The sequence below is a fragment of the Capricornis sumatraensis genome, chromosome 16 (genome assembly GCF_032405125.1).
Source record: "Capricornis sumatraensis isolate serow.1 chromosome 16, serow.2, whole genome shotgun sequence".
Lineage (NCBI taxonomy): Eukaryota > Metazoa > Chordata > Mammalia > Artiodactyla > Bovidae > Capricornis > Capricornis sumatraensis.
Genome location: NC_091084.1, coordinates 31,567,790 through 31,591,294, shown reverse-complemented (window position 1 = coordinate 31,591,294; position 23,505 = coordinate 31,567,790). Strand labels below are relative to the sequence as shown.

Below are 23,505 nucleotides of genomic sequence, written 5' to 3'. Positions count from 1 at the left end.
TGGAGAGGGATAGGCTACCCACTCCCGTATTCTGGGGCTTCCCTGGTGGTTCAGCTGGTAAAGACTCCACCTACAATAGGGGAAACTTGGATTTGATCCCTGGATTGGAAAGATCCCCTGAAGAAGGGAACAGCTACACAGTATTCTGGCCTGGAAAATTCCATAGACTGTATAGTCCAGTCAGTTCAGTCGCTCAGTCATATCCAACTCTTTGCAACCCCATGGACTGCACCATGCCAGGCTTCCCTGTCCATCACCAACTCCCGGAGCTTATTCAAACTCATGTCCATCGAGTTGGTGATGCCATTCAACCATCTCATCCTCTGTCATCCCCTCTCCTGCTGCCTTCAATCTTTCCCAGCATCAGGGGCTTTTCCAATGAGTCAGTTCTTTTCCAATGAGTCAGTGGCCAAAGTATTGGAGTTTCAGTTTCAGCATCAGTCCTTCCAATGAATATTCAGGACTGATTTCCTTCAGGATTGACTGGTTGGATCTCCTTGCAGTCCAAGGGACTTTCAAGAGTCTTCTCCAACACCACAGTTCAAAAGCATCAGTTCTTCCATGCTCAGCTTTCTTTATAGTCCAACTCTCACATCCATACATGACTCCTGGAAAATCCAGAGCTTTGACTAGATGGACCTTTGTCGGCAAAGTAATGTCTCTGCTTTTTAATATGCTGTTTAGGTTGGTCACAGCTTTTCTTCCAAGAAGCAAGTGTCTTTTGATTTCATGGTTGCAGGCACCACCTGCAGTTATGTTGGAGCCCAAGAAAATAAAGTATAGTATAGTCCACGGGGTCACAAAGAGTTGGACACGACTGAGCAACTTTCACTTTCACTCTGTACAAATGAACCAAATATCCATATTCTGCCACCCTTTCAAAATGTTCTGTATTCTCTGGCTAGTATGGACAGGAACATGGGGGAATATTAACAACTCCAAGCTGACTCACCAAAGCAGGTACCCTTAAAGCCTCTGTGATATAGGTTAGTCAGAATGTCAAGGCTGGAGTGACCTGGAAGATTATCTCGGCCACTCTTCATTTTAGAGATGAGGAAGTTGAGGTCCAGAAAGGAGAAGTGGACTTCTCAAGGTCACTTGCAGGGTCTGTGGTAAACCCAGGTTTTCTGTCCCTGGTTCAGTGCTCTGTCTGACATCCTGCAGCAGCTTATTTGCTTCAAGTCCTGAGTAAGGTCTGGGAGAACAGGAACCAGGATCCTCGAATTTACTAGTGTCGTAATCCCCTGAAACTTGCCCTCATTTAGGAGTGAAAGACTTTTTATTATGATGAAACCCTTACGAGACTTCCCCCTTCCAATCTGTCTCTTCTGAGGCAACAGCTCACCCTTATTGAGTGCTGACTATATGCCAGCTGAGTTCTAAGTGCTTTACTCATTTACTTCTCACCCACACCAAACAATAGCTACTATTAATCACAGTCCCCACTCTACAGATGGGAAAACTGAGGCACTCTTAGGTTACATAATTTCCCCAAGGTCACGCAGATAATTATGTGTGGACCTGGGACTCAGATCCAGGCTAGATCCAGAGCCTCTACTCCAGACTCTCCTATATTCTAGGAGGAGCAGCCTGTTCAAGGAAGGGGAATGAAGATGCTTGTACTAGCTGAAAGGCTTTTTTTCTTCCTGATTGAAATTATCACTACAACTTGATCTTCCAAAGACACTGTGCTCCCATTCTCTCTCCACATGTCCCTCCCTCTGTGCAAGAACTTCACAGACCCAATGTATGTGTCACCTCCCCCACCTGGGTCCCTGTCTCTGATCCTCCCACTCGATTGACACCACAGCCTCACTACCCATTTGCCTGTCAAAGGATGACCATTTATTCAGTTTATAAACTCCAGTTTGACTTTAATAAATTAAATTCCAAGCCATCACACAGCAATGGACATCATCATCTCCCACTATACAGAGGGGCAACCCTACTCTTGTTCCATCATCACCCAGTCTGTAAATAAGACTCCTAAAGCCATCTCTCTGGGGAAGGCTTCCCAGCAGGCTCCTGGCTCCCTCCTTCCAACAGAGCCACTGGTCACAGAGAAGGCATCAAGTACAAAAACGGTAATAAAGGGGGAGGGAGGGATGAGGAGCAGAAGGGGAGGCAGGGAGTGGGGAGTACCTGCCCCCCATCCCGGGCACCAGCCCGGCATTCTATGAGCTGCCAATGTCCTCAGAGGCAGACACTGGTGCTGGTCGGGGTGGGGACCTGAGGGAGGTGTGGGAGCCCCATCCCAAAGGGAATTGCCAACCCTCCTCGGACAGGAGAGAAGGGTCACCTGGGAGAGATGCCCTCTATCCACTGTTCACTGAGGGGCCGGGACCACACGTATAAATAGAAAAGAGAATAAATAAGGGAGAAAGGATCATCTGAGGAGCTGAGCACCCTGGGACTCCTCTGAGGGGGTGGGTGTCAACAGCAGGCAAACGGGCCTGAGGAATGCCCACAAGTGTCAGGACAGAGCCTCCTCTTGCTCCCAGCCACCCACTCCCCCTTCTATGTCCTTGGCAACGGGTGTCCACTTCTCACACCCTTCCCGTTGCAAGTACCCTTCCAGCTGGCCCCACAGCCCAGGGTGGATAGGGCTTCCTGGAACTCGGGGGGCTTCCCTGGCCCAGGCTGTTGGGAATCCAGGGAGGGGAATGGAAGGGAATGTGGGGAAAGGGCTGAGAGGACTCCCGCTCTCTCCTAGCTCAGAGGGTGAACAGGGCCCTCAGAGCTGAGGGCTGGGGTTGCCATTGGCCTTGGGTTTAGATTTGAAGGAAAAGCGCTTGATAAGACGCCGAGAAAAGCTGCCAGCCTTCTTTCGGACGCTGGGTGTGGTCGCCGTGTTGGAGAGGTCATCGTGTGATTGGCTCAGACCAGCTTCCTTCTGACGTGGCCTCCGGCGGAAGATGAGCTTCGTGCCGCTGCGCAGGAAGCTCACTGTAGGGGGAGAGGGGAGGCTGAGGGGCGAGGTGGGGAGCAGAGCGTGGAAGGGCATGAAGGGGTCCAAGGCATGGAACAGAAAAAAAATGCCCTTTCTGCGGAAAACATGGCGGCGCTCATGGGGTTCTATGTGCACTCCTGAGGAGGAATGTCCCAGGGCTGGCTACTCTGTGAGGACAGACCGACAGTTGGGCCTCTTTACTATAGAAAGAAAAAAGCTGAGCAGAGGTGTTCCTAAAAGCTTATAAAATCACAAAGGGACAAAGTGGGTTGACCTTGATTGTTGACTAGATTCCAGGATGTGAGCAAAGAGCAGTATGTCTGGAAAACTTTAAAGGGGTAAATTCAAGACCAATATAATGAGAAAGGTGCTTACACAGCAGGCTTTGGACTTAGGACCCTCATTATCCCAAGAAGTGATGCAGGCTTAAATCATAAATAGTTAAAGACATAAATCATAAATAGTTAAAATAGTTAAAGACGCACTGGCAGAGGGAGGAGGATATTTGGGGCAAGTCTTACAACCTTATAAAGTAGAACTACCACAGGTATGCACCGACTGTGTCACTGCTACAGTCATACTCCTACGGTTGGCCTAGGGAAGGATTTCTTATAGCGGAGAGAGTACAGAATGAAAGGAAAGAGAGAAGAAAAGAATAAGGGAAGGAAGATATGCCCTTAGATCCGGGAAGAGAGAAAAACAGAGGTTTTTTAAAAAAAGGGAAATACTTTTGCGTCTCTTCTTATTACCCACGCCTGTAAGATCCAAGCCAAGACCCAAGGCAGCAAGACCCCAGTCTTTACTCTGGCGTGGCTGAAACAGGCTGGGAACTCTGATGATCCCTTGGAGGAGGAAGGAGGAGACTGGCCCGAGGCTCCCATGTCTCTAAGTGTCCAGTGGGACCCAGGTGATGAAACTGGGCATCAAAGCGAGGTGGGGGTGGAACAATGCTAGCACAATAGTTAAGAATTCGCTTGCCAATGCAAGGGACATGAGTTCGATCCCTGGTTGAGGAAGATTCCACATGCCTTGGAGCAACTAAGCCTGTGTACCACAACCACTGAGCCGGAGCTCTAGCTCCTGGGAGCCACAGCTACTGAAGCCTGCACGCCTAGAGCCTGTGCTGCACAACAAGAGAAGCCAGCACAATAAGAAGGCCACACACTGCAACAAGGAGTAGCCTCCACTCTCTGAAAATAGAGAAAGCCTGCACGCAGCAACCAAGACCCAGCATAACCCCACAATAAATAAGTACATTTTTTTTAAAAAGGAAGGGCTGCCAATATCACCCCACCTTTGTGATCCTTGAGACTGCGGGTTTCCAGGGCACCAGTAGACCCTGTTTCCGACTCAACATCATCCACGGAGGGCCTCTCAGAAATGTCTGAACGTGTTGTCTCATCTGCTTCCTGGACACTCGTGGGACTGGAGAGGGCATCTACGGGTCCTGGGGACATGGCTGGGGGGTCTGAGGGAGGTGAGGAGGGACCTCCGCTGGGCCCTGCATCATCCTGTATTGAGGCGTCCAAGGATGCCGCATAGCCCAGGGACAGTGCCAACTCATCCTGAGCGATGGGCACCTGGCAGGAAGGACAAGTTTTAACAGGCAACAGTGACCCATGAGGGCTTTCTCCCGAGGCCCCGTCCTTTCCCCGGAGCCCTGTTACCTTGGAAACACCCGAGATGATAAGAGTGCTACGCTTGGTGGGTGTCTTCTTGGCTGCCCGCCCACTGGGTTCAGTCAGCTGGCGAATGGCTGTCTCTGCTACAGGGTCCAGGCCGTTGGAAAGGTGGCTCTCCCCTGCTGGATGACGGATACAGAACACGGGCAACCTGACTCCTCTCCAGCTCCTTCTTGGACTTGAACTCCTGTGCCCCACCCAAAGTGGTTTTGGACTCCGGGACTCCGGTGTCAACCACCACTCACACTTCCCAATTCCCTACTCACGGCTGCTGCTGTGGGATGTGCTGCTGGGGCCACCACTCTCACTCAGCACCGTCGTCGTCTTCTCGGTCACCTCAACCTTGGACGGGGAGCGGGAGGGGGAGTCTGGTGGGTGGGGGAGGGTCAGTGAGCTGGGAGGTGCTTTAGAGTGGCCCCCACCCCCTACTGTCTTTATTGAGAGGCAGACTTTGTCTGACTCATGATTAAGGCATGATTAATCACAGGGGTGACTAAGAAGATGCCATGGGGACAAAAAGATACCACAGGAACCAATAGGAGTGTGGGAAAGAGCCAGGGGGCCCACCAAGGGCATGAAAATACTGAGAGTGTGCAGAGATGACATAGGGGTCCAGTGGAAGGAGGGGTAATGCCATGGGATCCGTAGAGCTGGGAGAAATGTCATGGAGAGGCCCTGGAGTAGAATTGCCACTGAGGTCACTGGGTTTGTTGGAGGGTCCCAAGGGCTGCTAGAGGTTGAGGGGTGAGAGAGGGGCAATTAGGCAGCTGGGGCTGGGAAAAGGGAAGATAGACGTGTGAAAAGACAGAGGGGAACTTGGGGAGGTGGAAGTATGAGTACTGTTGTGGGGGCTGGTAGGTCCAGGCTTAAAGGGGAGAGGGCTAGTTAGGGAAATGGACAGATGTACAGGAAAGTTTAGGGCTTCCCTGGGGGCTCAGATGGTAAAGCATCTGCCTGCAATGAGGGAGACCTGGGTTCTATCCCTGGGGCAGGAAGATCCCCTGGAGAAGGAAATGGCAACCCACTCCAGTATTCTTGCCTGGAAAATTCCATGGACTGAGGAGCCTGTAGGCTACAGTCCACGGGGTGGCAAAGAGTCAGACACGACTGAGCGACGCGACTTTCACTTTCAAGGGAAAGTTTGAGAGAGGCATAGGCAATATGGAAGATGTGGTCAGAAAACAGGAGGAGTTGGAATTAGGGCTTTCTTTGCCCCCTCCCTGTCCTGCCACAGATCTGCAGTCCAGGGCCCCTGGCTAGAGCTGGACTCCCAGGCTCCTCCTCTTTACCTAATTTGCCATCTACCCGGGGCCGGGACTGGACAGTGGTGACTGTGGTGACAATGGTGCCATCCGGCATGATGGTCCGGTCCAGCTCAATCTTCTTGGTAGGTGTGATGCTGGGGCGTGGAGTCGAGGGGGTGGAAGTGCCCAGGTTCCGGGGGGAACCCTCCTCATACTGAAGCTGCCAAGGCAGAAAAAGGAAAGAGCCAGGGCCTCAGGACTGGCCTTCCCCTGGGTCTTCCCGTTTCCCCACCGTGGGCAACTTCTCACCTCTATTGCCATGGTGGCTGCCTGCCCCAAGGCTTTCCCTGGCCCAGGGGTGAGTGGGCACACCTGTCTTCGGGACAGTGGTCTGGAAGGGGAGGCCACAGACAGTGTGGCCTGGCCCAAGAGTTCAGCTGGGGAAAGGGGTGGCACTGTGAGTTGGGTCCATGACCAGGCAGCCCCACTCAGCACCCACCCAGAGGTGCTCCTTCCTGCCCCATACTCACTGTCTCCACAGCCGCTACTCCTCAGCACTTTGAGGATCAGCTCCCGGCTCTGGGGGCCCAGATCCCTGTGGCCAACAAGAGGTGGGGCAGGGAGGGGGAAGATTAGCAAACTGAATCCACCCTTGAATTGATCACAGGCCAGAGGCAGAGAGTGCGTGCATGTATGCTCAGTTGTGTTTGACTCTTTGTGACCCCGTGGAGTAAAGCCCACCAGGCTCCTCTGTCCACGGGATTTCCCAGGCAAGAAAACCAGTGAGTTGCCATTCCCTCCTCCAGGGGAGCTTCGAAACCTAGGGATCAAACCTGCATCTCCTGCGTTGGCAGGCAGATTCTTTACCACTGAGCCACCTGGGAAGCCCAGAGGCAGAGAGAGATGGATGTAAATAAGATGGAACAAGTGCTCCAATATGCTTCTAAATACAGACTCTTCCTTAGAAAATGGGACGGGGCTGAGCAGGGACCATACTCCTCAGCTGGGCATTCAGAAATTCCAGGTTCCTGCCTTTCCAGTCTCTATGTTGAATCACCTTCTTTTTCTTTTACTCAAGTTGTTCCCTCTCCCGTGAACCCTTGGTCTCTCACACTCTGTTGAAATCCTACTTTTGTTCAAAGGTGTGGTTTAAATGCCACTTCTTCCATGAAGCCTACTCTGATCTTTATTTTTGTGGAATTAAGCTCCCTCACCTAAGCACGCCCGTGGCACTTTTTATAAACCTGGACTGGAGCACTTATACCATCTTCTTGACGCACATCTGTCTCTGCTTTGAGCTGGTGATCAACTCAGGGTTGAGGTAGGTGCATCTTGATCATGTCTGTAGCCCTTGGGACTAGGCCAGGGCCTGGCATACAATAGAGGCTCACAGCAAAAATTAAGAGCTGAAAACAGCTGATTCATGTCAGGGCTCCGCTGGAAGGACTTGATCTCAGTCCACGCATGGGAGCAGGGGTGGGGGCTGGGGAGTCACTCCTTACAATGTCAAGTCCTCGCTCCACTCCACCTCAGGCCCAGCCCTCGTGGGCTTGGTCCACTTCTGTTGCATGGGGTTGTCGAGCTCAGCTACACAGCACACTTCCCCAGTGCCTGTGAGGAACCACAAATGTAAAAATGCTCATATCCAAGCTGAAAGGCCATTGAGTAGTAGAAAGGTCATACCCTGGGCAGAGGGGCCAGGAATGCCTGCAGCCACAGCCTTGGTAGCCCACCAGAAGCTTCTGGCTCTCACCTTCCAGCTCACCTCCCAGGTGAGATGCTCGAAGCTGCCTTAGGAATAACCGGATAGGTCTGGGGATGGATGGCTGGGCCTGGGGCGCCATGGGTGGCTTCTCACTGGGAACCTAAGAGCAGGAGGAGGTAAAAAGAGCTGCAAGAATCCCAACACAGTACACTGGAGACAACATGCACGCAAACTATTTGCTTTGAGTGCCTACTCACCAGGCCCCCAGGGGCAGAGCAAGCCCTGAGGTTGACCATCATAGCTGGCTGGGTGCTGACTATGGCATCCTCAATCAGCTCCTCAATAGTAGAGAGCTCTACTTGCTCCTCACCTCTCTGCAGGGAGGGGAACAAGGAGGTGAGGCCCTCAGCTCTGCCTCCCCCTCCCTGTTCTGTCTCTTCTCTCCAGCCCTTCCCCCTTACCTCCCTGGCTTGCAGCTTGGGAAGCACCGTCAGGCTGAGATCTGGGCGATCAGTGAAGGCCCAGGATACAAGCAGGCCTTCGCCAAGGATTTCCTCCAGGTTGACTTCCAACTGGGGACAAGGGATAAAGGGACTGGGTTGACTTGCCCGACTCCTCCAACCCCTTAGGACCCTCTCTTCCCAAATTCCATCTTAGAGAGGAACCAAACCAAAAAGGCAGAGGCAACTGAACCTCCCGCCCCCTGCCCAACTCCATTTCCCACACCCCCTCCACCTGTGTTGGTGGCAGTGTCAGAGTGACGTGGTAGGTCTCCATGGAGACGGCAGCGGGGGACTGCTGGGTCACAGAAACTGGGAACATCACCTCCTCAGCAGAGAGCTGGCAGTGCAGCACCTGAGACAGCCAAGGCATGGAGGCAAGGTCAGGCATGGAGGAAGATGCTCAACTCGGCCCTGCCCTGTCCTGCCTGGGAGTGGGTCAGCAGACCCCTCTCCAGTTTCCCTTGGGAATCACCTTTTGGGGGGTCCAGCTCTTTTGCAACTCCTTTGTGACCCCAAGGACTGTAACTCGCCAGACCCCTCTGTCCATAGCACTTCCCAGGCAAGAACACTAGAGTGGGTTGCCATTTCCTTCTCTGAGGGGATCTTCCCGACCCAGGGATGAAACCTGAGTCTGCTGCATTACAGGCGTATTCTTTACCACTGAGCCACCAGAGAAGCCCTTGGAATGGTCATAAATTCATAAAAGAATGATAAAATTCAGACTTCTCCAGAAAAATGCAGATATGCACACAAGTACTACATTTTGCCTGTAACTTCAGTGGGATTCTCCGACCTCCTGAAGCCAATTCTGGGATTCCTAAGGCATTCACAGACTTCAGGTTAGAACCCTCAGAGTAAAGAGAACTCAGGATCAGCCCCCACCCCAGTCCTAAAGAAGGCAGTACCCATCAGACCCTTACCATGGTGCGCTCTGATTGGTCTATGCAGGTCACATGACTGATGCTGGCTTTGGGTGGGAGTTGGGGCACCTCCTCAAAGGCGATTTGGATGGAGCTCTGGGGGAGTAATGTGGGCATAGGGTCAGGTCTCTGGAGCTGCCCCCACAGGGCTGACCTACTCAGTTGCTGGCTAGGCCCTGGCACTGCAGACGCCTCAGCTGCAGGCTGGCTTCTGGCCCCTCCTTGGCACAGGGCTTTAGGACAGGAAGTGTTTCTTTTGAATCACACCTCTTCAGGTGTCTGCAGGTGTGAGGCAGACCTGGGGAGCTAGACCGCCTCAGAGAGCAAATCACCTTGAGCTGAAGACCCTAGATTCCTCCTTGAATGCCAGGGGCCTTCCTCCTCCCCCCACCTTCTTCCCTACCCCTGAAGAAAGGTATGCATAGAAAAAAAAATAATAAAGGTATTGGTGCCACCTATATATCCTAGCTGGGCAGGGAGAGACACGGCTGAGCCAAGGGTGAAAGCAGTAGAGCCACTTATTCAAGACAAGAACTAAGCCTTCTTCCAGCTAAATGGGATGTGGAGGCACAAGAGTATGACTCTATCCATATTCTTGGAGATGAAGGCTAGCTCAGCATGGGGGAACTTTACCAGAGGAACTGGGAAGAAAAGCAAGCTCAGAGGGCTCAGCAGCCAGGGACCTGGCTAATTCCTCAAGGCAGAGAGCAAGGTGGCATTAGGGAGCAGAAAGCTGCTTAGCTTAGGTGTTGTAAGAGCTTCCTAATTCTTCCACGGTAGTGGAAGCAAGCTGCTGCAGCCCCATCCAGGGAGCAGGATGGGAAGAACTGAGGAGGGGGGCACAGACAGAAACAAATTCACAGGGCTCATTTGCCTGGCAAACTGGGGAAAGCCAACTTCTCTGTTACTGTAGCAGTCTTGTCCAAAGGTCAGGCCAAGGGAGATGGGTGGTTAGAACCCCAATCTTCCCACCCCCTCCAAGGGAGGCTAATGTCCAGCTGAGTCAGCTGTCTTGGGGAGTCAGCTGTCTTGGAGAGTCGGTCGTCTTGGGGAGTCAGTCCTGACAGAGGAACAAGATACAGAGAGAGCTGGGTGGAAGACTGAGTTCATGGTGCAGACTGACAGATGCCGTCTGGCTTTCTGGTCAGCTGGGTGAAGGAGGAAGAGCACTTTCTTGTGTGTCTACTTCTGTTTCCAGGCATCTGGGCAGCTAGTTGAGTGAAGCCCTCCAACTAGTGGTGGCTGGAAATGGAGAACCTTCTGAGCGAGGCGGTTCACAGGCTGTGAAGGCCAAGAAGAGTGGGGACCCCAAGACAAGGAGGTCTCACTTCCCACTCCCACCTCAGTCTTATGACCATGCTTCCTGCCCCACTTCCTAGGAGGCCAGCTGCTGGTGGCGCAATGGGAGGAAGTAGGCTGGGCTGGTTTGTGACTGACCCTCAAGGGACTGCTCTAGGCTCATATGCTGGGATGGCCATGGATTGTTAGTCTCCTTTCCACCTGAACACCTTTCCTTCCACACAGACATGGCAGGGAGCATGAAGAAGGATGTGTTAGACTGGAGCAGTGAAATTACTGAGGGATGGGGTGAAGGGTGGGATTCAGGCTTCTCAGGGACCTGCCTGGTCACACCGGGGATCTGGGGCATGAAGTGCTGACTGGGTGTGGTGGCAAGAGGACCAGGCAGATTCTTTCACAGGTGCACCTGTCTCTTTTCTATGCCTGCCAGCCCTGCTCTCCCCCCACTGCGCCCCCCCCACACACACACAACCAGCACCTAGGCTAGGCGGAAGTGCCCTGGGGCACAGGGATTAGTGTTGCTATGAGAACAGCAAGTTGTGCACCGGTTTGGAGCCAGAGTACCTAGACCACAGGAATAGAAAATTTGGGATATAGCTGGATTTCCACAACGCCCAGTCACACCTGCACCCTTCTCTCTGATCCCAGAGGGGAAGAGATGCCATGGGGTTCCTCAGTTGATCCCCACCCCCATACGATCCTCCTGGCCTGAGCAGTCCTTCCTCTAAAAAAAAAAAAAAGGCAGAGTAGGGGGACCATCTAGGTCCTGTCCAACTCACCCCATCCCTGCAGGCCTGCTCGTTCAGCGCTCGCACCCAAGCCCGCTGCCAGTTCTCCCGGAAAGACTTGAAGGCGAAGAGAGATGCCAGAAGGCCCCGGACGCCTGGCTCCTCGGGTGCGCCGGCCCGAGTCGCCCTTAGCCTCAGCAGCGAGCGCCACACGCCCAGCTCCCGCAGGGAGACGGCGGGCTCGGCAGCGAAGGCGGGTCCCTGGCCCCGGCCCCCGCGGGCCCGCGCCAGCCACAAGCCCCGGGCATACTGCAGCAGCCAGCCCAACACCGTGAGCAGTGAGGCGGCGAAGAGGATCAGCAGGGCTGCCCAGCCCACGTCCCGCTGCCCCCAACCCGGATCCATGCTCCGCGTGAGTTCCGGTCCCGGTTCCAGCTCAGGCTCAGCCGCTGCCCCGGGGGAGCATGGCCCGGGCGGGCCGCGGGGCGGGGGCGGGCTCCCCCGGGGCTGGGCGCGCGGGACTGGGGGCTCTCCGGGGCTGGGTGCCCGGGACTAGGGGGTGCCACAGATCGAGAAGAGGAGGTTCCTGGGGGGTCGCGACGCCGGGGTCCCTCTCTCCGTAGTCCGGGGCCCTCCTCGGTTGATCCGCCAGTGCGACCCGGGTTAGTCGCCGGCCAGCGCCCGACTCCTCCCACGGCGGGCGCCCCGCCGGACCCGGGAGGAGACTCGTCTGCAGAGACGCTGTGGCTCACGGGCCGGCACCGGCTCCCGGAGGGCTGCGTGCGCAGAGCTGACACTGACAACACGGCCGGCCCCCCGCCCCCACCCTGCCTTAAAGGAGCCGCACCCGCGGGGGCGGGGCTTAGGGAGCCGGGAACTCCAGCTCTGGAAGACTGTGGGAGGAGGAGCGGAACGGGGAGGAGGTTCCTGGGTGGGAAATAGGCGGGATCTTTAACTACCCCGCCCCATCCTGGAATCGGGGGTACTCCTGCTCCCCTGAGCTCAAGGTAAGAGTAAGCAAGAGTAACTGCACTCAAAGAGATGCCGCCTCTGCTTTCCCCTACTCTCCATAGCTTTCCATAGTTTGGACGCCTGTGGGGTTAAAAAGGAGGTAGCCCCTGTGGATAGCATCAACCCCTTATCCCAACACTCCCAGGTTCCGTAGCTTCTTGGTTCCTAGCCGAAGCTAGGCTCTGGGTGTATAGCTGCAGAGCATCTGTCCTAAACAGAAGTGCCTGGCAGAGGTCCAGATGATACCCACCTGAGAGAGGTTGAGAACATGGAATATTGACACCCCTCATCCTAAGAGACAGCCTATTAACCTCCTTGCTCGTGTGGGTTTGTTCTGGAGATACTTCCCAAGCCTGGGGCTGCTTCTGTTTTTAAAAATAATGTATTTCCATAGTAACAGCTTCTGCCTAAGGAGCACGTGTAGAGGGGTTGGTAATGAGAAGGGAGCTGGCACTGCAGCACTGGACTATCAATAGATTCAGCCAGAGGACTGAAATACATGATATCTCAGCACGCATCCAAAAATGTTATAGGTACACTCTGGCCTCAGAATCCATCCCTTTTCCTAGATGTAAGGGGATGGATTCCATTCTTATAGGACAGAGGCTTGTCATTGCTTTCTGGAGGCAGGGGAAGGAAAATTCTACAAAAAGATTCAGAAGAATCTCCATTCCCCAAGAGGCCCTTTTTCTCTACATATATATGGCAGGCCTTCCTTAGAGAGGTACACAGGAAGGTGTTAAGTATCTCTCTCCCAAATCCAGTCATTAGTCTGAGCAATGAGCACATGGAAGTAAACAATGTCCTCTTAAAGTGTGGGGCTGCAGAGCTAAGCAGAACCTGCCAGGTTAGCGACAGGGTGCCTGAGCCATGGGAGGTGTAGGAAAGCCTGGGGCATCCCCAGATTTCACTCTAAGGAATGGGGTGTGGGTGACCTTGCTGTGGCCCTGCCCATGCATCATCATTGGATCCCTCAAACTATAGGTTTTCCTTGTAGCTCAGTAAAGAACGTGCCTGCAATGCAGGAGACCGGGGTTCGATTCCTGGGTCGGGAAGATCCCCTGGATAAGGAAATGGAAACCCATTCCAATATTCTTGCTTGGAGAATCCCATGGACAGAGGAACATGGCGGGCTACAGTCAGTCGATCGGATCGCAAGAGTCAGATGTGACTTAGCAACAAAACCACAAACTACAGAAGTCCTAGAGTGTGGATTTTAGAGGGCAAAAAAAGTGGGGACCCTGTATTAACTCATCTCTCTTCCCGCATATTCAGTCAAGATACTTTAATATAATGAAGTCAACTCCTTCAGGAAAACAATCATGTTTATTTCAGTTTGTGTCCCTACAGTACTTAAAAGTTTCCCAAGCACAAATTCTTTGTAATTTTAAGAAGTCTAACAGAGGGACTTCCCTGGTGGTCCAGTGGCTGGGACTCTCTGTACTCCCAATGCAGGACCCCCGATTTTGGTATCTGGTCAGAGAATTGGATCCCACGTGCCACAACTAGGAGTTTGCATGTCACAACAAAGATCGAAGGTCCTGCATGACGTGGCTGGGACCCAGCACAGCCAAATAAATAAATATAAAGAAGCCTAACAGAAAATATTCCAATATACATGTAAACACTGAGATATTCTATACTGTTTCCATCTTTTGAAAATCTATTGGTATCATCCAAGGGGAATGGGAGATCTTGGGGCTTGCTGATAAAGGAGAGGCAGGAAGAAGTGGAAAAAAGTAACTCAGCTGCCTGGAAAAAGCCACAGATATGGTCCTGTAAGTGTCATAGATCCAAACCCTCCAAAGCTGTCTCATAATGACTTGTTCAGTACTGTGAAACATTTCTAGGACAGTCTTTTCAGGCAATAGGACTTAATAATGCATTGGCTTTGCTTACTGGAAGGCACTCAGGGCTCCCTAGCAGGAGATGTGCATCTCAGACCTTGCCTGCTCAGCCCAAGAAACCAGCTGAAACCACTGACAACCCACCTGATCCATGGATCCTAGGATGAGCATCAGCATATAGGCAGATGCTTTGAACTTGTATCAGGACAGGCACAAAACTTCAAGTGTGCCCAATCATGTGTTTGTTTCTCCTTGTAAGTCTGATAATCAATTGGGCATTTACCATCATGGGAACAAAAATATTCCGATTATATAACAAGTATCCAAGTAACCATGTTCTGATAGTAACAGGTATGCATGTTACTATCCATGAATCCCCAGTGTCTTGTTTTTGAACAAGTCCCCTACCCTCTTCCAGTGGAGGTTGTGGGGGAGGGCTAACTATCTCTGGAGAAGAAAGAGACAAAGGTTCCCAATGCCAAGATGGGAAGATTTATTAGGATTGGCCTCCTAATAAAACAGGAAATAGATACAGACTATTCCTCAGACCTCCAGGGAGTCTCAGCCTGCTCCTGATCAACCAGATATCTGAATGCTGCCTCCTCTGGGGCTCTCACAAGCTCCTCCTTTCCACCTGCTCCTGGTGTCTCACTTTCCCTGTTTGAAAGGCCCTTCCACTCTTGTCACATACTGAAATCTTTGGAGATATTACTCTTCCTCAAGGTCCTCTCACTTCCCCTGGTCACAACTAACTGTTCTCTATTGCCCTCTGTACCTCTTTCAGATGGAGACTCATTATATGTGTTGATGCCTTCTATACAGATATCTGTGTGCTTAGCCCCAGGGGGACACCCTGTGGAACAGAAAACACTTTGCCTCTAGGGAATTACAGATGCACACTCATGTACCCATGTGCAGCTAGCTGCACACTCACACACAGAAAAACAATACCAGTGGGATAATAAGTACTGAAAAACTGGTGGAATACAACTATCAATAATTACTGGCTTGATATATATATATAAGCCGTATATATGGCTTTATGTTGTTAGTTAGAGCCACCTTCAGATGGCTCAGAGGTTAAAGCGTCTGCCTGCAATGCGGGAGACCTGGGTTCGATCCCTGGGTGGGGAAGATCCCCTGGAGAAGGAAATGGCAACCCACTCCAGTACTCTTGCCTGGAGAATCCCATGGACAGAGGAGCCTGGTGGGCTACAGTCCACGGGGTCGCAGAGTCGGACACGACTGAGCGACTTCACTTTCAAGTAGAAAGGACACTTGAGAGACAAGAGGGACTACCTTTGGCCTAAAAAGTCAACCTGACTCCGACTTTTATTCCAAAGAATGAAGAAACTATCAGCATACTTGAGTTCTCTCCTCAACTTCCTCGTGATGATTTCTTCCCTGAGGACTGGAAATCATTTGCCACCTAAGAGCCTGTGAATTCGTGAACAAGGGAAACAGGTGCCAAGCAAAAGGCACCTGACCTGGAGGGAGAAACCTGCCTGGGAACTCCTCAGGTTTACAAGAAGCCAGCCACTTTGGGGTCTGGTTCTCCTACATAGTTCTTTCAAAAGCCTCGGCCTCACCTCCTCGGATTGGAAGGCTGTCACAGTCTAATGATCCCGCACGAAGGAAAGTCAAGTGCTGGGTTAAATCCAAGACCTGAGAGCACTCCCAGCCCCATCAGTTCTGAAGTGCGCCGCTATGTTGCCCGGCAACTAACTGCTACTGCGGGGGTAGAAGGTGGGTGGGATGATGAAGGAAAAGTACCTGAATCAAGGACACCGGAAAACATGAAGTGGGAGGGGCTTTTCAAGTGTCGGCACTTAAAATTTACATCATCTTCCAAACTGTAGCTGAGTTTCGGGGAACTGAGTTGTGTTTAGCTTGGCTTCCTTCTCAACGTTGACTACCTTGGCGACAGGTTTTCTACAAGGAGCAGGTGCTGCTCCACATCCTTATCCCGCCTGCCCTCCCCCTGCCCCTCCTGCTTCCTGTAGCTATCTTCCCGGTTCCAGAGGCGTCCCAGAGTAAACGCCAGGCATTGGCTCTTTTAGCGTGACCAGCAGAGGCCGACCGAGCTAAACCTGACGTGGAACCAAAAATAAGCCGCGTCAGACACGTGGTACAAGGAGGCGTTCATCTTGGAACCGGGCAAGGAGTTTTTCCGCTTTGGGCTGTACACCTCTAATATGATGTTGCGAAAGAATCTGCTTTTGTTTGTCCTTCTTTAATTGCTTTTCCAGATCCCTGGTGATGATTCATCTCTCGAATCAGGGGTTTGGTTTAAAATCACACTTCTGTCCCCACTATTATGCCCGTATTAAAAATGGCCGCCTCCTTCCAGTGATAGTTGCTCTGCGAACTTGATCCGGGCGGAAACAGTGGGTAAGCAGAGGCAGAGGGGCAGAGCCAAGGTTGCTTCATAGAGGCTCGCGGGAGTCCCGAAGGCGGCTCAGGTCAGAGTTGTTGGGTTTTGCTCAGGCTGCTGTAGGAAGAACCAGCCTGTGGGGAGCGGCTACATCTTACTGCTGGAGCTTGCCCATTAGCTAAGAAGGCGGCCGAGTGGGCCCCCTGGCAGGTCACCATGTGGGCCTTCCCGGAGTTGCCTATGCCGCTGTTGGTGAATTTGATCGGCTCGCTGATGGGATTTGTGGCCACACTCACCCTTATCCCTGCTTTCCGAAGCCACTTCATCGCCGCGCGCCTCTGTGGCCAGGACCTCAACAAATCCAGCCGGCAGCAAATGTGAGGGGCCGGGCAGCGTGGGGGAAGGGGTGGGCAGAGGCGGGGACTGGAATGCTTGACTGCGCGCTAGACAAAGCGCTAACCTAGCAGCCAGCCCGGGATTCTGGGAGGTGGAGGGCAGATCTGGTTAGTATTGGGGGAGGGATGGAGGCGGAAAGGTGGGACCCTTGGGTGTATCTGGGATTCCAGTGGTGGTGCCTTTCCCCGCCAAATTAGGTGACGGTACTGCTTGTATTAGTGAGTGACCACGCCCCCTTTCCTCTTTTTCCCCCCTTCACCTGACTTGCTGCTGGGCTACAGCCCAGAGTCCCAGGGAGTGATCAGCGGTGCTGTTTTCCTTATCATACTCTTCTGCTTCATCCCTTTTCCTTTCCTGAACTGCTTTGTGGAGCAGCAGTGTAAAGCCTTCCCCCACCATGAAGTAAGTGGGTTAGTGCGGGCGGCTGCCTGGGGCTAGGGCTAGGAGTTAGTGAAGTTATTTGGGTTTGCGGGGAGGAGCTGAGAACGGACGAAAAGACGGGTCTTCTTGAAAGGAATGGTGAAGTGGGAGTAGGCTGGAGCCATGACATGCCCGAGCCTCCCCCAGTTTGTGGCCCTGATAGGTGCGCTCCTTGCCATCTGCTGCATGATTTTCCTGGGCTTCGCGGATGATGTGCTGAATTTGCGCTGGCGCCATAAGCTGCTGCTGCCCACAGCTGCCTCACTACCTCTCCTCATGGTCTATTTCACCAACTTTGGCAACACGACCATTGTGGTACCCAAGCCCTTACGCCCGATCCTTGGCCTGCATCTGGACTTGGGTGAGTAGCACTGCCACTTCTGCCCCTATGACCCCTACTTCAGGGCACCCTTGCCTTCCGTGAGATATCCGGCCGAGCATCCTTCCTGGTGCTCCACATTCTCCTTCCTGTTTTGTCCCCACCCCCCCACCCCCACCCCCGCCCCCGCCCCCGCCCCCCGTGTCTTCTTAGACCCTTTTGTTGACCTTTCATCCCACACTTGGTCCTCACCACTTTTGGCAGAAGAATATCCTTAAATCCTCATTCCACAGGCGGCATTGCTTTTCTTACTGTCTTATTCCCGCAGGGATCCTGTACTATGTCTACATGGGGCTGCTGGCAGTGTTCTGTACCAATGCCATTAATATTCTAGCAGGAATTAATGGCCTTGAGGCTGGCCAGTCACTCGTCATTTCTGCTTCCATCATTGTCTTCAACTTGGTGGAGCTGGATGGTAGGTGGGATTGGAATAGGGAGAGAAGTCTGAGTGTTAAGGAAGCGGCCTGATCTCTGGCTTTGGGGAATTCAGAAAAAATGTGATATGTGAGTAATTATGGAAAATAAGGGGAGCTATTTACTTATTAATAGTAAGTTACAAATAGTAACTAAGATTTGTTAAATGTGAGAAAGAAAGCCTAGCATTTATAAAGGGTTTGTCACTAATAGGTAGGCCATAGCCTTCTCGTATTGAACATAAACAATTTTATAAAACCCCAAATCAGATAGGGTAACTCTATCTGTGACCAAAACCAGACCCTCTCTATAGCTGTGTCTGAGAATAGACAAAACCACAGGAACACAGTACATCTCACAATGACCAAGATCCCCTGCTGGCTAAAATGAATGGTTGCTGCTTCCTTCTGATAACAGTTCAGTTCTTCTCACTTCTTGGATAAAAATTATTAAGCTTCTCCATCATGGCACTAACCCTGCCGACAGCACCCAGTCCAGGGCAAAACTCTGTTTCCTTGCATCCTCTGCAGAATTACTTAAAACAAATCCTATAACAAGTCCTCCTAACACCTCCTTACTGAGGCATCCTAAGGTTCCCCACAGTGTGTGGGTTCCAAAGTGTCCCTTGTTACACCTCAGTAAACCTAGCTTTGCCTCCAGGCATGTTTCTAGTGGTCTTTGGCTGAAGGACCTCCATAAGGGCTTATTAAAGTTAAGCACTTTAAAAATGTAATCTCACTTTAAATTCTGTAGCAGCTCTATGTGGCAGGTATTTTTTATCAACTTTTTTCACAGATGAGAAACTGAGACTCGGAGAAGTTAAACGTGTCATGATAGGTTAAATGTGTCATGATCAAGCTCACTCAGGAAGTAAAGCTGATATTCAAACCAGGGTGTGAATGGTCTGAACCAAATGTAAGACAGTAACTAGTTTAGGAGGGGTTCATGAAAGAGGTGAAGTATTGGAAATTGCCTGGGCGATATACAAGGGGTAGTGAGTCCTTGAGACTTTAGAGAGGTGGACTGTATAGCTTGGGAAAGAACTTAGAGACAGAGGAAAATAGGACCATGATGTGCAGGGGAAGTGGACATCAACTTTTCCTTCTTTCTTTTCCCCCTTCTTCCAAAGGTGATTATCGAGATGATCACATCTTTTCCCTCTACTTCATGATACCCTTTTTTTTCACCACCTTGGGACTGCTCTACCATAACTGGTAAGTAGGCCTGTGGACGGGGGGACAGCTCTTTAGAGATGTGGCAGGTATTGTCGTGATTGTGACCCATCTCCTGATACAGAGGCTAAACCTGCACATCTCTGTATTTTCTCTGGGTCTTTATTTGGTTATATTCTTAAGTCTTGGGCTTCCCCAGTGGCTCAGCACTAAAGAATCCACCTTCAATATAGGAGACCTGGTTCAATCCCTGGGACAGGAAGATTCCCTGGAGCAGGACATGGCAACCCACCCCAGTATTCTTCCCTGGGAAATTCCATGGCAGGCTACAGTTCATGGGGTCACAAAGAGTCAGACATGACTGAGGGACTTAGCATGCACACATTCGTAAATCAGTCACTGGGGCAGATGCTGTGGAGCCCCCAGGAATAGAAGGAATCAGGGCCTTGGTTCCTGGAGAGTTGCTGGGAGAGCGGGAACCCTCTCTGAGCCAGATCTAGCCAGGGCTAGCCCAGTGCCCAGGATGTGTAATGTGAGATAAAGGATTGCTAACACCTCTTGCTGCTGGCTCAGATCCTCTCCCCCACGCAGGTACCCATCACGGGTGTTTGTGGGAGATACCTTCTGTTACTTTGCTGGCATGACCTTTGCCGTGGTGGGCATCTTGGGACACTTCAGCAAGACCATGCTCCTCTTCTTCATGCCCCAGGTGTTCAACTTCCTCTACTCACTGCCTCAGCTCCTGCATATCATCCCCTGTCCTCGCCACCGTATGCCCAGGTAGCTTTGGGGCTTGAAAGGGACATCATAGCTTTGTCACTTGGGATGCCTTAGACATTTGCTGTGCAAAGGGAGTGGGCCCAAAGAAGGGCTTTCTCCACACAGTTAGCCCTTTATACATTACAGAGCACATTTAGTTACATGATCTCATTTAATGTTCACAGCAGCACTGATCACACAGAAGTATGCAGCAGAACCAGAAATAGATCTCAGGGTGTTTGACTCTATATTCAGTGCTCTTTCTATGAGTTAACCACAGTGAGGAGAGTTCTTTGTGTAGTGGCCCAGTCACATGAAGCTCTCTTCCCCTGCAGACTCAATACCAAGACAGGCAAACTGGAGATGAGCTATTCCAAGTTCAAGACCAAGAGCCTCTCTTTCTTGGGCACCTTTATTCTAAAGGTAACAGGGTAACAAGGAGGTAAGGCTCTAGGCTGCCATTCTGAATTCAGGGAATGGGAAAACCTAGGCCTACATCAGACCCGAGGGGAGTTTGCAAACATTCAGCAGATCCCATTCCTGAAGCATAAGTATTAGCAAAAATTCTCTCCACCTTTGGCCTCTCCAGGTAGCAGAGAACCTTGGGCTACTGACGGTGCGCCACAGTGAGAATGAGGATGGTGCCTTCACTGAATGTAACAACATGACCCTCATCAACTTGCTACTTAAAGTCTTTGGGCCCATGCATGAGAGAAACCTCACCCTCTTCCTGCTGCTGCTACAGGTGCAATGCTATTGGGGGTGTGGTTTACACTTCCTTGTCTCCCTCTCTCCAGGGTTCTTACTATAGTTCGTTTCTCCTTGCAGGTCGTCGGTAGTGCTGTTACCTTCTCCATTCGGTACCAGCTTGTCCGACTCTTCTATGATGTCTGAGCCCCCGATCCATTGTCCTTTGCTTCACAGCCTCCGAGGTTCCTGACTCGGGCCAACATCTCCTGGACCAAAACTGCCAACTAGCCCAGGCCTCTCCCACCCTTCATTTTCCTCCAGATTTTGTTCTCAACATTTCCTTTCCCCTGTGATTATTGACACGTGGGCCTGTCTTGCTCTCTAATGACTGGTGATTGGACTTTGCCTATGGCTTTCTTCAGCTTGCCACTCTCCCTCTCCATCCCATCTTTGCTGCCTCCTAAGTTGGGGTACTGTAGCTTTTATGCAATTGCCCACAACTCTGACACTCAAGGAAAATGCTGGACTTGGGGACAGAACCCTGGCTGGGGATAGAGACACAGGATCAAAGGTGACTTGACATTTGAATATAAATTAAGTATTCTGATGATTAAGAGCAGACCGGGGGCCAGGTGCTCCCAGTGGTGACAATAAAGTATTGTCTTTTTCTTGTTGTTCCTATAGGTATATTTCCTATGTGGGCATTGTAGGGTGGATGGGGAAGGTTGAAAGAGGTATTTCCTCAGAGAGGATGCCTATCTCTGTCCCATCCTTTTTTTTCATTTTTTTTTAAGCACATCAGGCGCCTCCTAGCAAGAAGTGATCAGAAAGAACAGACCAGACAGAACATGTTGAATAAATGTGAAATCCTGCTGCTTGGGTGGCATAAAGGGCCATAAGATTGGGGTTATCTGTTCTCTGGGGTAGGGTTGGACTTTAAGGGGGGGGTCTCATTCCTTCCCTTTTTCACTCTTCTTTTGCCAGGTAGGAGGAGGGAGTGACCAGACCTAGGACGGGAGGCAGAGGTAGTTGTGGTGTTGACTCTTTTCCTTTAAAAATCTTAGGCCTGCCTTGCGCAGACTTCCCAGACGCTCTTGAGGTGGCTTCCGATTCTACCCTTGTTGTCTTCCGGTTCTGGTCTCGGGCTGTAGCGTTTAAATCTGGCGCGCTTCACTTGGATTGGCTACAGCCGAGACTGGCTGGCTGTCGGGTAGTCTCTGCGCCTCCTCCCGTGTTCCCCGGGCAAAGGGTTTTCAAATTCGACCAATCGGCGGACGCGTTCCCTCAACTGAGGCGCGTCACCGAAGAGTTAACCTCTGCCAACCAGAGGCGGGTATTCGAGAAAAGAGCCAATCAGAAGGGCGCGGGGGTGTGCCCTGAGGGGCTTATAAGGGCAGCCCTTGGTCGCGCGCGGAAGCGTTAGACTGCGGCGGGTGGTTGTTCCTGTGTTTTGTTAGCCGTCCTCACCGCTCCTCTACCTCATACAGTATGTCTGGCCGCGGCAAGACCGGCGGCAAGGCCCGCGCCAAGGCCAAGTCGCGCTCTTCGCGAGCAGGCCTCCAGTTTCCCGTGGGCCGCGTGCACCGGCTGCTGCGGAAGGGCCACTACGCCGAGAGGGTGGGCGCCGGCGCGCCGGTCTACCTGGCGGCGGTACTGGAGTACCTCACCGCTGAGATCCTGGAGCTGGCGGGCAACGCGGCTCGCGACAACAAGAAGACGCGGATAATCCCCCGCCACCTGCAGCTGGCCATCCGCAACGACGAGGAGCTCAACAAGCTGCTGGGCGGCGTGACGATCGCCCAGGGAGGCGTCCTGCCCAACATCCAGGCCGTGCTGCTGCCTAAGAAGACCAGCGCCACCGTGGGGCCGAAGGCGCCAGCGGGCGGCAAGAAGGCCACCCAGGCCTCTCAGGAGTACTGAGGGCGCCCGTGCCGCCACCGCCCAGCCCTCCCCTCTACACCACAAAGGCCCTTTTAAGGGCCACCACAGCACTCACAGAAAGAGCTGGGCCACTTCGGGCTCCCGGCCGGGCGGCCGCGCTCTCGCCCCTTCCCGGCCCGCCCCTCCCCCCGCGGCTGGCTCCCGCCGAAGCCCGGCGGAGGGCGTGCGTTCGAACGCCGCTCGGCCCCGGGAGCGAGCTCGTGACTCGGCCGGCTTGGCCCCAGAATGCCGATGGGCTGCGGGGAGGCCGCGGCACCTTCCGGAAAGCAGGGCCGGGGAGTGCGGGGAGGAAGGTGAGTCGGTGCGGACGGTCGCCGGCGAGGCCGTGCGCTCTGCTTCAGCTCGGTGCTTAGGACAGGACTCGATTGTCGCCGCCGGCGGAGTCAATCGGTTGCTTCATTTCGTCCCGGGACCCCTTTTGTTTCCGGATCTCGGGCCTCGCACGTCCGCGTTCCCTCCATCTTCATTCGCAGGCCTGTGCGCGTCCTGGAAGAAACCCTTCGCGGCGTGACCGTCTCCAACACTAGCGGGTCCTGGCAGCGTGGGGTCTGCGGGAGCCCTGCCCCCGGGCCCGCCCCTCCTCCCCGCTCCCTTCCCGTCGGGTCCATTCCGCCTGCCAAGCACCTAGATACCAGCACAAGTCCGTTAATCCCCGTCTGGACTGAGCCGCCTTTGGCTTCGGAACTGGAATTTTGCAGCTAACCCATCCAAAACTAGTACTTTAGGTATTGGGGGGAGTTTCAGATGGACTAATTTTATTAAAGGGTTGTTTTTTCCTAAAGAAAAGTGAGGTGTCTTCATTTTGCGAAAGGGTTGTAGAGTCGACTCTGTAGCTACCTAAAGGTAGTGGGGGAGGGGAACCGATATAAGGCTTTACTGTTAACTGGAGCGACAAATTGTAGATTATTAAGATGATGGCTTTCTTAGCGTTCCCTGGGAGACACTCGATTCTGTCAAAAAATGGGAACTACTGACAGAAGGCGTTTTTCAGGAGAACTTTGAAAGGGTCCTAGCCTCAGAGATCAGGCATAAATAAAGAGTTTTGAGTTTGTCCTTCCTTTTCTGCAGCTC

At 52.5% G+C, this 23,505-nt stretch overlaps 3 protein-coding genes across 6 annotated transcripts; 2 read left to right on the top strand and 1 right to left on the bottom strand.

Moving 5' to 3' along the window:
* Window positions 1-1,952: 1,952 nt before the first annotated feature.
* Window positions 1,953-11,436, bottom strand: C2CD2L (C2CD2 like). 4 transcript variants are annotated; one of them, XM_068988587.1, is made up of 14 exons: window positions 11,083-11,436; window positions 9,005-9,100; window positions 8,317-8,436; window positions 8,043-8,153; window positions 7,839-7,955; window positions 7,630-7,741; window positions 7,379-7,487; window positions 6,407-6,471; window positions 6,186-6,313; window positions 5,922-6,096; window positions 4,899-5,000; window positions 4,618-4,754; window positions 4,245-4,530; window positions 1,953-2,946 (listed from the first exon to the last, which is right to left on the bottom strand). In XM_068988587.1, exons 1-14 carry the CDS (start codon window positions 11,434-11,436, stop codon window positions 2,735-2,737), a joined length of 2,124 nt encoding a protein of 707 aa, XP_068844688.1. In that variant the 3' UTR covers window positions 1,953-2,734. The 4 variants fall into 4 exon arrangements, with proteins under 4 accessions (XP_068844688.1, XP_068844689.1, XP_068844690.1 ...); XM_068988588.1 differs by having other exon boundaries at window positions 4,618-4,751; XM_068988591.1 differs by having other exon boundaries at window positions 2,944-2,966.
* A 4,863-nt stretch (window positions 11,437-16,299) lies between these two features.
* Window positions 16,300-21,105, top strand: DPAGT1 (dolichyl-phosphate N-acetylglucosaminephosphotransferase 1). Its single transcript, XM_068988905.1, has 9 exons — window positions 16,300-16,640; window positions 16,941-17,061; window positions 17,227-17,440; window positions 17,727-17,873; window positions 19,002-19,086; window positions 19,636-19,824; window positions 20,139-20,226; window positions 20,393-20,548; window positions 20,632-21,105. The coding sequence occupies exons 1-9, from the start codon at window positions 16,480-16,482 to the stop codon at window positions 20,695-20,697; spliced, it is 1,227 nt and encodes a 408-aa protein (XP_068845006.1). The 5' UTR covers window positions 16,300-16,479; the 3' UTR covers window positions 20,698-21,105.
* Window positions 21,106-21,932: 827 nt separating this feature from the next.
* On the top strand, window positions 21,933-23,168 carry H2AX (H2A.X variant histone). The gene has a single exon (XM_068988655.1). The coding sequence runs from the start codon at window positions 21,982-21,984 to the stop codon at window positions 22,411-22,413; it is 432 nt and encodes a 143-aa protein (XP_068844756.1). The 5' UTR covers window positions 21,933-21,981; the 3' UTR covers window positions 22,414-23,168.
* Window positions 23,169-23,505: the final 337 nt, after the last annotated feature.

Coding starts and splice junctions, on each gene's coding strand:
- DPAGT1 (XM_068988905.1), top strand. CDS start 16,480: ATGTGGGCCTTCCCGGAGTTGCCTATGCCGCTGTTGGTGAATTTGATC. Junction 19,825..20,138: donor CCTCGCCACCGTATGCCCAG/GTAGCTTTGGGG, acceptor CTTCCCCTGCAG/ACTCAATACCAAGACAGGCA. Junction 20,227..20,392: donor TGGGCACCTTTATTCTAAAG/GTAACAGGGTAA, acceptor TGGCCTCTCCAG/GTAGCAGAGAACCTTGGGCT.
- H2AX (XM_068988655.1), top strand. CDS start 21,982: ATGTCTGGCCGCGGCAAGACCGGCGGCAAGGCCCGCGCCAAGGCCAAG.
- C2CD2L (XM_068988587.1), bottom strand. CDS start 11,436: ATGGATCCGGGTTGGGGGCAGCGGGACGTGGGCTGGGCAGCCCTGCTG. Junction 7,956..8,042: donor CCAAGCTGCAAGCCAGGGAG/GTAAGGGGGAAG, acceptor CCCTCCCTGCAG/AGAGGTGAGGAGCAAGTAGA. Junction 6,097..6,185: donor CAGCCACCATGGCAATAGAG/GTGAGAAGTTGC, acceptor CTGCCTTGGCAG/CTTCAGTATGAGGAGGGTTC.